The 12,586-nt window shown below is 29.0% G+C and overlaps 1 protein-coding gene and 1 long non-coding RNA gene across 3 annotated transcripts in view; one reads left to right on the forward strand and one right to left on the reverse strand.

Annotated features, from left to right (window-relative positions):
• The window catches only part of LOC107446986 (solute carrier family 60 member 1), a 113,294-nt gene extending 109,260 nt beyond the window's left edge, over positions 1-4,034 (reverse strand). For both annotated transcript variants that reach the window (XM_016061780.4, XM_016061781.4), the window contains exon 1: positions 3,173-4,034. In XM_016061780.4, coding sequence (XP_015917266.1) covers positions 3,173-3,543 — 371 coding nt within the window. In that variant the 5' untranslated portion in view covers positions 3,544-4,034. The remainder of the gene's footprint in view (positions 1-3,172) is intronic.
• A 2,007-nt stretch (positions 4,035-6,041) lies between these two features.
• LOC147801175 (uncharacterized) lies at positions 6,042-7,483 on the forward strand. The gene is made up of 2 exons (XR_015430424.1): positions 6,042-6,410; positions 7,444-7,483. It is a non-coding gene; the product is annotated as an uncharacterized LOC147801175 (long non-coding RNA).
• The last annotated feature ends 5,103 nt before the right edge of the window (positions 7,484-12,586 follow it).

Raw genomic sequence — 12,586 nt, forward strand, 5'->3', positions numbered from 1 at the left:
ATTTTACAATATAAAATTACGTTCTTTAAAATGATGTAAAAATATGTTTAACTTACAATCAAAACTTTTTCGATTATTAAAAAGAATAATAATAAATAATAATATGTAATTATTTAAAATAATTTTCTGCATGAAATTATCTTTGAATAAAAGAATTTTATAATTGCGTGCAAAAAATGTTCAATTCGCTCAAAAAATTCTCGAAATATGGCAAAATACGCAGAAAGTGAAGTTTATATTACGGGGTTCAAACTTTCGACGGCTCTCCTGAACAAATTATTTAGACCATATTTTCCAGATTGCAGTTACTCCCATAATTTTAGAGTCAGGAATCCAAATCAATGGATGTTTTTCCGAGAAAAAACATTTTTGCGTCTGGTTTCGAAACTTTAAAATCATTTTTGCACTAAATAGATAGCATTTTAGAGGTCGCCTTCTTAAGCCATTAAGATTGAGTACTAGTAAGTGAAGATCCGATCATTAGCTCAAAAGTTATTCAAGGTGGTCCGTTTTTTCTTTAGGCCCACAGTATATTATGGATAATGGGATAATGTAAGAAATAAAATAATTAATTTATTATATTGTGAAGGAGATGATTTTTCTACCTGAAGACTTTCCTCTTCAAAACTTCTTTTGCGGAATATAAATGAAGGGTATCTTATACGACATTAATAAAGGATTATAAAGTGAAAATTAAGGCGATCTTAACAACATCTTAACAACACTTGACATTAAGGAGATCTTAACTAAAAATAAACAAGACGCTCAGGAATTTTTCATGTTAGTGTTGTTGATATATTTTATTCATATATCAGCTTTTTACACTTATCTTATTAAAATAGTTGAATTAAGTACAACTTAAATTACTAAGAATGCCACTTTCTTTTACTTCAAATAGAAACAAATCTAACATTAATATTCGTTTTATTGATAATTTCAGCTTTTTTTTTTCAGCAAAATCATGGATATTTGAAAACAAAAATAATGTTATGCCCTTACAATTATTTTATGTAGTTACATTTTATAATCTTTGAGAAGTTGTAAAAACATGAAAGTAGTTACTTGGATCATTATTTACTTGAACTTAACTCGAGTTCTAATTGTTAACATGTTCATAAACAAAAAATAAATGATATATCATTCAGATTTTTCGGTATATGCATAAATTTATTTCCTTATTTAATAATTTTTCTTTATATTGATTCCTAAATAACTTTTTCATTCGTCCTGAAGAATCAACAAAAAATGAGGCATAGTATATTATGTGCTGTAAATGCAAAAATTTTATTTGTAAACATTTTATTAATAAATTCTCATTATGTTGAGTCATAAATAACTAACAAAAAATTATATACGTGATATTCATTTTGCGGTTTATGCACAAGTTTTATTTGTACATATTTTATCAGTAAATTCTCATATGTTGAGTCAGGAATAAATTCCTAGTCCTTCATAAAGTAACTAACTAAAAATGAAGTACATTTTGTAGTTCATGCACACATTTTATTTGTAAATATTTTATTAATAAATTCTCGTTATGTTGAGTCGTGAATAACTTCCGAATCTGTCATAAGTAACTAACAAAAAATGAAGCTCATTTTGAGCCTTATGCACAAATTTTATGGTAACATATTTTATCTGAAAATTCTCATTATGTTGAGTCATAAATAACTTCCTAATCCGCCATAAGTAACAAATAAAAATGATGCTCTTCGTTTTCACTTTGCGGTCTATGCATAAATTTTATTTGTACATATTTTCTCCGTACATTTTTATTATCTTGAATCAGAAATAAATTCTAGTAAGCTCTGGTATGACAATAAGTTTTTAGTAAATTAAAAATGCTTGAAAATAATTTTTAAAATTTATTTTAAATTCATTTCTATTACAAATAGTATTGAGTAAAGTGATTTTAATAAATCTATACGTAATTAAATCATTGATTTTTGTATTAAAAGGTGATCATTCGAATAAAATCAAATGAATTCAAATCGAATCAAATAAAATTAACGAAATCAAAGTTATTTATGAATCAATCCAATTTATGCAGCCCAGTATGCAGAAAGTCAGGTTAAAGTCAGTCAAAGTTGTCAACAGGCCTCAGTCCTGTTAACAATTTTTCACGAAATCAGAATAAAAATATTTTCTGCCTTTCCTATGTAAAACATTTGAAGGGAAAAAAAATTTTTATGGTCTGAAACTTAACGTAAAATTATATTTATTTTCTATTATGTTATATTTTAAGGATCATAAACATAATTTTTTTCAGATATTTTGTATCATTTGGAAGGATAGGAAATATTTTCTAATTAAATTTCTGGTAAAATTGTTAGGAGTGTCTGGTAAAAAGTTCTTTCCGAATATCGAGATTCATTTCTTTCTCTTGCACATATTAAATATATTTAATTTAATGGGGATCATTTAAAAATCAACCTGACATATATCTTATTCTTGTGCAGATTGTATTCTTACATTTTGTATTATTTTTCACGAAATTCGAGTTATTTTTTATTCTTTCCTTTTCTTCTAAAACATAACTACTGAATAATAAATTCACAATTTTATGGAATTTATCTGAAATATTTTGATACCAGAAAGTAAATTAAACGTAAACATTTCCATCAACATTCCAGTTTAAGTTAGAGGGCGGGTTTTTTCTTCTTCTTTTTTTCTTCATTTCATGCGCTGGAATTTGTGTTATTTTAATAGTTACACTACTGAGAATAAAATATATTTAATTTTTAATTTTTTTTTCTCATTTCATGTGCAGGAATTTGTGTTATTTTGAAAGTTAAGCTACTTAGAACAAAATATAAGTTATTTTCATTTTTTCCTTTAATGTACTGGAAAATGTGTCTTTTTGAAAGATAAATCACTGAAAATAAAATATAATTTTTTGTTTTCATTTTATCAGCAGGAGTTTGTGTTATTTTGTACTGTTAAACCATTTTGAATAAAAAATAATTTATTTTCCCTTTTTTCATTTAATGTGCAGGAATTTGCGTTATTTTAATAAACTACAGCGAACAAAATATGCTTTCAGGTTTTTTCCTTCTTGAAAAAGTATTTATATAAATTTAAATTGCTGTAATAAGAAGTACTTGTTACAGTACTATTAATAAAATATAATTTATATTACCCTGCTTAAAATACTTAAAAAATACATTCTTACCTTTGTACGAGAACTCCACCACATGCTGAACCAAGTAGTACGAACAAAGATTGGCTGAAGAATACCCATGACATGGTTGCAAATACTGTATTTGTCTTGCAACCCAAATCCAAAAGTGTTGGTCCAAGGAAAGCAACACACATTCCAAAAGACCAAAATACTGCACATAGTGTCCCCGTCACATGTTTATTAGTCCACAAAAGATGATAAAAATGTTCTCTTTTTGAAGGGTGTAAAGTTGCACCAAACATTTTTTGTCCCATTTGAGAACCCTCCTCTTTTGAGGGAGTGCTCGTTCTTGGTTGCTCATACTCTTGAGTTAAGTTTTGTGAGGTTTCATTTGGGTATTCAGAACCCGCACTTTGAGCCATTTTTTTAATTTTTTTTTTTTTTTTTTTTTTTTTTTTTGTATCCTTACGTGATTAAATATCTAAAAGAATATATAACGGTTGAACATAGAACAGGTTTTAAAACACCGTAAGAAACATCCCATCTCAAATTCAAATTAAATATTTTAATGTCAGCATCTTATTTGTAATTGATCCCAAATATTTGTTTTCCTTGTTTTCAAACTTTCTTTAAATTTTACGAATATAAGCTTTTGCTTTAAGTTTTTTTCATTTTTAATTTTAAAAAAAATTGCCTTTCAGGAACCGGATATTTTATATCGTTTTCATACGCAAATATCAAGAAATATTCTCAAATGAAAGAACTATTAAGACGCCGTAAAGTCTTCCCGTCCGACCTATAAGGAGAAAAGCAATGGGGGTGACGGAAACTATGTCCAGTTCGTTGTAAATCAGTTTTCCCAACAGGAATCCGGGAAAAGGGTCTGCGGATGTCGTTTCCCCCCCCCCTCACTAACGTTCTCCTGAAAAGAACCTTTTCAGCGCAAATGTTAGGGATACATTTGTCGAGATTGCGCCATCTAGAGGAAAGCTGTGAAGGTTGCTACAGAACAAGCGTCATTTGTCAAACTTATTTATACCTATCTTTATTATCATTTCGGCTTTTTTAGTATAACTAGTTCGTTTTAAATTTGTTTATTTCATTTTTCCTCCTTCCGTTATTTTTTATTTTTTTCGCTATTTTTAATATATAATTATTTCTATCTTTAACATACTATATAATCATAACCTATTGAACTAACATATTTACTTATTAGGTCATTATCATCTTCGATTTTTTTTATTGGATTATTCCATTCTTATTAATATATATCCCGTAATTTATTTATTTTTCGCTTTTTAGTTACGTGCATTTTAAGCATGTTACATGAATATAACCTCAATGAACTAATAAAATAATGTATTTAACAAAGAGCTTTAACATATAAACATTTCAATTGAATAAATATCACAAACAACATTTCCACAGCAAAAAAAAAAAAAAAAAAAAAAAAAATTTTAAAAAATACTTGCATATTTCTTTAAAAAAATGTCTTTATTTGAATACTACAGAGTGACTTGCATCAATTGTCCGTAATACTTTTTTCCGGAATATTGGTAAGAAATGAAGAAAAAAAGTAGGTACATTAGGGCTCGTTAATTAATATTTATAAGAGGAAAAATCATAAACGCTATCGAATTCTAAAGAATCACTGGAGAAAACTAAAATGAAAACATTGAAGCTTATTAGTTTGTCTTACAATGGGAGCAAAAGGAACAAGAAAGTTACAACAACAAATGCGATTAGTATTAAGAAAAACCTCCAAGTTTTATCCGGCAATCAAACCAGTTTGATATTTTTCCTTCCGCTTTCCTCACCTGTGATTCGACAGATTGAGTATTAAATTATGACTTTATATATTTTAAGACTTATATATATTTGACAGAGATTCAAAATAATATATATCTACATCAAGATTAATAATTGTGGTTCCTTTTCAATCTCAATTTAAAATCAATTTCTTATTCCATATTCTATGTGTTGCAAATATTATTCAGTGCTTTATTTATTATCTTTATAGTAAATGATTATTTCTTTGCGTTGTCGCAATATTTTGCAAATTGTCAACGATTTAATTAAAAATTTTATGACAAAATTTAAATTTCTTGACTTTTAAATTTTCATTCAGATAGTCTTAATATCCTTTTGTAAGTTAAAATGTAGCAAGATTTTTGTTATTTTTCTTGATAATTGTAAAAATGTGGCCGAAAACATGAAATTACTAGATTTTACTGAAGAAGAGTTTCTAACAAAATACACTATTAAGGAACACTTATTTTCTAAAATTATAGTAAAATAACTGGCAGCTGTCTGTCCCTCCGATTAACCCTAAAGGTTGCGGTAAAGAAAATTTTTTCCTATATGGTTTTGAAACCTTTAACAAAAAGTATGGTTATAAGACCATGAATTCAAAACTATACGGTTTTTTAACCATTTACAACTAGCATTTTTCAAAAATGTCAGAAGAAAATTAATTATTTAACTAGACATATCGGTTTTTCGTAAGGTAATGGGCATTGAAGAGCTGGAAAATCTTCATGTGTTGACCGGGTAATATAATATGAGGTTCAATTTGAATATTATGGTTCAATATTAAGGGGAGTTATTGGGCCATGTTGAAATACAGAAAATTGACATCGAATTTCCTCATTTTAACGCTATTTAACACACTATTATCTAAACATACATTGTAACCTATAGGGCCTATTGTGTATCCTAAGGGTGTTGCATCTTTACTCCAGCGCCATCTACCGTAAGTTTTTTGTAACACTCAGAGTAGCAATAAACAAGCTGTCATAAGGTTGTAATGGTGCTCTCTCTCTTGTCGTATTCCAATGCTAGCATTTACCAGATTTATGGCTATATCACACGAGAGAAAATAAGTGCAACTGCAAGTGTAACTGTAAGTGTAAGTGCAACTGTAAGTGTAAGTGCAACTGTAAGTGAAATTTCTTCAAAAATATCCTCGTGTGATATAGAAATCACGGTTGCACGAAATATCTGCAACCGTTCAGGCAATTTCTTTCATGAACCAATCAGATCGTTTGCTTTTTATGACGTTTCAATTTTATGTGATGACGTATACAAATGTAAATAAAAATGGCGGCGACGTTAGGAAGAGGATGATCGAATGAAATTTTTTTATAGATGAAGCGGAATAAGTTTTTAGTTTAATAATAACATTTCCTTTAAAATGAAAGCATTAAAAATACTTTCGCACTATGAGATGACCATCTTAATGCAGTTGATGTACTACCATAACAGGAACCTGCACACGATTTTAGTATCGGTGAGTATAGTACATTATTTTTGCAATAAATTTTCTTTTAAAATATTTATTTATTTTAAGCTAATAAAATTAAAACTTATTATAATTTGTTCCGATCAAAGTTTTAATTACTTTAAATAGAAATAATTTCTATTTTTATATATGTAAAGAATTATACTGGCGAAAAGCTTTACTTTGAAATATTCGCCAAGCAACTCGCCAAACTTTGTTACATTATTATAACATAAAATATAATAATGATTATATTTCTTTATTTTTAAATTTTAATCTTTATTTCTGTTGATTGTAAAAGCATGGGTCCTATTATTTGAAAATTTTTTATTATTATAATTATTAGTGAAATAATTATTTTATTCTTCCCTAAGAATTCTTTTAATTTTTGAAAATCTCATTTCAAAACAAGTTAGAAAATATGTGTGGTAAATATTTACCTTGTTTCTCACAAAGTTACCCCATTTTCCAGTAATTATTGAAAAGTATTACAAGAAAGGTAATATATTATACATAAAAAGTAATTATTAAAAATGCAAATTCCCAATCTCCTTGTCTGTTTCTACATTCATCCCCTCTATTTTTTTTTTTTTTTTTTTTTTTTTGTGTATGATGATTTGCATAATATTTTGTTTCTAATTATTCAAAGTTAACTAATGATACTTTACTTTTTATTTATACTTCACATTTATCTTTTAATACTTAGCTTTTCTATAATGACAGTAAGTATGTAAGTGTACCTTACTAATTTTTCAATATACTTACATTTTTAAGAGTCTTCGTTTATAAATACAATTTATTTTTCTTGAAACAAATTTCAATCCAAACATAAGAACTACAAAACCAAACACACCTGCCATCTTTCATTAGTGTATAGAATAATCTTAAAACTATAATCAAAATATCTGTCAAACTTAAAATAAGTTTAAAAGGGATACCTAAGGACTTAAATGATTTCAAATTAATGGCATTTAATCTTCCTTATTCTAATAATGTGTTGGTAAAATTTTATCATGAAAGTGATTTCTTTCTTTTATTTCAGATATTTCGTATAATCCTGTAAGGTTTGTCTGGTAAAGAAGGAAAGAGATGTAATACTGTTTTTATGGAAGAAATTAAAAAATAAGAAATAAAAATGAATAATGTTCTAAATGTTTCACTTGACAATAAATGTTTTATTTTTTAAATTGATTCTTGTATTATTTAAAATGCAAAACAAAACACGTAAAAGGCTATAACAAAATAATATGATACATAAAAAGTATGTTCTTAATAAAATATTGTTTTTTTCTTAGTTATTAATAAATTTTAATCTATATACTGTATATTACAATAAATTTGTCCTAAAATAAATCCTATGATTTTTAATTTAATTATCTCATACCAATAATGAATGTTTTAAATTTTGCAATAATAAAATGTAAGTATGACATTGAAAATTCTCTTATATTTAAAAAGCAAATTTACTAAGAAATTGGAAAAAATAATTTTCATAAAAGTTATATTCCTGATATGCAATGTGTAAATGAATAAAATTGATGATCCCTTCATGTAATGTAAATTAATTTGATGAAAATAAAATTCTGAGACATTGTAGTATAGACAAGTCTGACATTATTTATTATGTATTTTTTAGACTCAATTAAAAACATAGAATTAATTTGATAGATCTAATAGTTTTGATGTTCTAAATATTTTATGAGTGAAAGGTAATTCAAAAATTTTATATTTCATACATTAAACCATCATTTCTTCTAAAGAATTATTTCAAAGGACTATGTTTTTGAATTAAGCTTAAAAAATTAAATTTGAAGAAATGCCTCACTTGATTAGATGTCAGTTGCATAAAGTGGTATGAGTCATAAAATTGTCCTTTCTACACATGAAACTTTTTATAAATTTTCGAATTGTTAAACTATTAAATCAGACAGCTTGTTTTTATTCACATTCGATTTAGTGTTTACATAGATAATGATACCGCACTTGCCTAGCTAGCATATTAGATAGTAAATATATATAAATAAACTATGCTTTTACAGGGTGCTTAGCCAAATCTTTCAATAAAAAATAAGCAACCTTTAAGAACATTTTAGGCACTCAAAAAATATTTTAAAGCACTAAGTAAATTGACAAAATGCAAAATAATTCTCAGACTTTACATGATCATGATAAAATAACTAGAATTTGACAAAGAACTGTTTTCCTGATTATATTAGCCATTAAAAAAATGATCAAGAGATTTTTCGGTTCGATTTCAGAGGGTGGAAAATAAGAACTGAAATTGAGAATATTTTGCAAAATGCAGCATGAGAGAGCAAGAATCTCACCGAACCCAGCTCACTAGACGCACATGCGGACTCGCAAGTATTTCACCAAACCTGTAAAATGATTGGCGCTTTCATACGCTATGGACTGACGGTAAGCTGAAATTGATCATGGTTGAATGAATTCTGTTGTTGTTGTTAATTTACGTCGCACTAGAGCTGCACAATGGGCTATTGGCGACGGTCTGGGAAACATCCCGGAGGATGATCCGAAGACATGCCATCAGGGCCGGATTTAAGCTTGGTGGGCCCCTAAGCTACTGAAAATGATGGGGCCCTTATAAGTTCAATTCCATTTCTATGCACCTAAAGTAAACTGTCATTATTTTTAATTGTTGAGTATTAACATTATATTATTAAAAAATTTGATAATATTACTTTATTGTTAAATATATTAATTGTGATGAGACTATTATGTAGAACCTTTCTTTTATTGCACATATTTTTTGAACGAGGGAAAAAAGTTACAAAAGAAACACATTTTAAGCACAGAGTAAAAATTTGGCGTGCTGGACCACTATATATTTAACAGAGTTTTTTTCTTAGAATCATTTTGAATATATTTGCAATTTTTTATGATTTTTTCGCGAATTTTTTTCTCAAATGTTCTTTTTTTTACGTTACAAAATCTATAAGACTTAGAAACATGAAATTTTGAAAGTGCGTAGAGAATATGCAAAGAGTTAGAAAGAAAACAAGAAAATACATTTTGATTATTAGTTTTTTTTATATATATAACCGCCGTTGAACAACCGATCCAATTTCGAGTTACGACTACTAATATTCAACACCGTGGCCTTGTAATTTTGAAACCAATCCAGAAGACAAGGGAACTGCCAGATTAGTTCCCAGGGGTATTTCTTTGTTATGAGAACTTGGTGGAATTTGTGACCCCGATAGATTTAACATGCACCAGTCACCATTTTATACATGGGTATGCTTCTGCCGGCTGTATTCAAACTCCCATTCTCACGAATACGAGTCCAACGCCCTATCAACCAGGCTATCCCGGCCAAATTTATTAGTTTATTTTATAACAGTCATTGCACAGCCGATCCAATTTCGAGTATACGACTACTAATATTCAACTCCACGGCCTTGTAATTTTGAACCCAATCCAGAAGAACTGTTAGTTTAGTACCCAGAGATATTTATTTGTTATGAGAACTTGAAGGACTTTGTGACCTCGACAGATTTAACATGCATCAGTCACCGTTTTATACATGGGTATTCCTATGCCGGCTGGATACAAACTCCCATTCTCATGAACACGAGTCCAACGCCCTATCAACCAGGGTATCCCGGCCAAATTTATTAGTTTATTTTATAACAGTCATTGCACAGCCGACCCAATTTCGAGTTTACGACTACTAATATTCAACTCCGTTGCCTTGTAATTTTGAACCCAATCCAGAAGACATGGGAACTGTTGGATTAGTACCCAGAGGTATTTATTTGTTGTGAGAACTTGGAAGACTTTGTGACCCCGACAGATTCAACATGCACCAGCCACCATTTTGTACATGGGTATTCTTCTGCCGGCTGGATTCAAACTCCCATTCTCGCGAACACGAGTCCAACGCCCTATCAACCAGGCTATCCCGGCCAAATTTATTAGTTTATTTTATAACCGTCGTTGAACAGTCGACCCAATTTCGAGTTCATGACTACTAATATTCAACTCCGTAGCCTTGTCATTTTGAACCTAATCCAGCAGTCCCTGGAGCAGGTGAGGGCCGTTATATTAATACTGTTTGTAAAAATAAAAAGACCATTTCGTAAGCTGATATGATTTAATTGATGTTTATATTGAAAATATTTCTTTATTATTTTTGCTTTCTTTTTAATTATTTTAAGTACATTTGTTAAATTTTTGGGCAAGAAAAAAAATTTCATTATTTATGTAAATTTTTGGCTTATATTTTTAAGAATTTATTAAAGGGTCTATTAAATATCAGAGAGAATAAATGTCACACGAGTTTAAAGCATCAGCTCTGCTCTTGATAGTGGATAGGATGTGAAAGAGCAACAGTCCCGGGCATCCAGCCAAAACGAGCATTCAACATATCAATGGAACACACTAAAGCTTTATATCAATTAGCAATTAGTTTTAGATAATTACAATTGTAGAATAATTATCTTATTATAGAATGAAATGTTTTAAAAGAGAAATTAATCAACGAAAAAACAACCAATATTAAAATCTAACGAATTTATTATTTTTAATTACTGATAAAGTTTGTGACAGAAAAAAAAATTAAAGCCTAATAGATTTCAGAATTTTAGAAACACCTTCTAGTTATACTATTACAATCAAATAGGTTTCGATGTCTTTCATCCCGGTCTCATTAGTGATTCAGCATATTTCGATATCATTTTTGTTTCGTTCTTACTTAATATTAATTTGTTTGCGACAGTTAATTTGTATACCTTTTTTACTACATTTTCGAGGAGTTTAGAAATATAATATTGAGGATTTTAACTTCTTTGTATGCCTCTTTTATTACGTCATCATCACACCCACACGCAACTGTCTACTCTAAATAATGCTATGTAGAATGAGATAGTAAAACAAACGTGTGTTGTTATTTAAATTCTTATTCAAAAGTATTAAATTTTTTTTTTTGAACTAACAATTTCTGTCCTTTTTTAGATATTTTAAAGTGCTATTTAAAACTGCTGCATATCACATGAAAGCATTAAATATATCATTTGTACAATTTTAAAGTAAAATAAAAGGGAATTCTGATCTTTAGAAACATATATTAAATAGTCTGATGCTCGAATGATGGGACAAAAAAAAACTTTTTTATTTTTAAACTAAAAAATCGTTTATTTATAATTAATTTATTAATACTCAAATTGTTTGAAAGATGATATGTTCCCTACTAGTGACAACGAAGTTTTTTGTTCTATTCAGTCATTTATTTATATTTATTATGTCCGACAATGTAAAAAAGAAAAAAAATGCATTTTGGGCTTCTGAGGGCCCCAGCTCCGAATAAAACTTTAAAAAAAGAGGGGGGGAGTAGGATCTGGGGGCCCTTGTCATCTCGGGGCCCCAAGTTACAGCTTATTTAACTTATACGTAAATCCGGCCCTGCATGCCATCACAATTTTGATCCTCTGCGGAGGGGATGGCACCCCCGCCTTGGTAGCCCGACGACCTGCGAGCGAAGTTGAGCACTTTGCGGTAGCACAGTTTAACGAGGACCAATACCGCACACCCTCGGTCCCTACGCAGACAGATCCAAGTGGTCACCCACCCGCACACTGACCATAGCCAGTGATGCTTGACTTCGGTGATGTGCTGGGAACCGTGTCTGAACGATCAGTCCACTGCGGGACGAATGAATTCTGAAAACGTGAAATAGAAAAATGTGAAAAGTACGTTTTTACATAATATGTGGCGAAAATCGACATTCCCTTTCATAAATCTCATTTTCGAAAAAGGAAAATAAGGCACTTTTTAAAAACACTTATTAAGAAAAGCACCTTTAAGGGCCTTTAAAAAATGAAAATCGAAAATAAGCACCTTTAAGCACTTTTTAAAAACGCTACGCACCATGTTTTGCACCTTAGTCACTCAAATCAAGATAAAAATAATCATCAAAATTCTCGATAGTATTTAAGTCCATCCCCCTTTCACCCCCTTATCCTTTTAGGGACACAACATGAAATTCATTGATATCTTAATATCATTTTATATTATGAGGTAGAAATCATAATCCTTTTTATACTATGCTACTTCACTAATGGGGAAGTAAAGTTTTCAGAATTTTAATTTGCTGCTGAAAAAAAGACTTAATACAAATACAAATGTAAAAAATTAAATCAAAATCAATCAATATTCTACAGCGT

Source organism: Parasteatoda tepidariorum, chromosome 11 (genome assembly GCF_982258835.1).
Source record: "Parasteatoda tepidariorum strain Cologne lab strain chromosome 11, Ptep-v5.0, whole genome shotgun sequence".
Taxonomy (NCBI): Eukaryota; Metazoa; Arthropoda; class Arachnida; order Araneae; family Theridiidae; genus Parasteatoda; species Parasteatoda tepidariorum.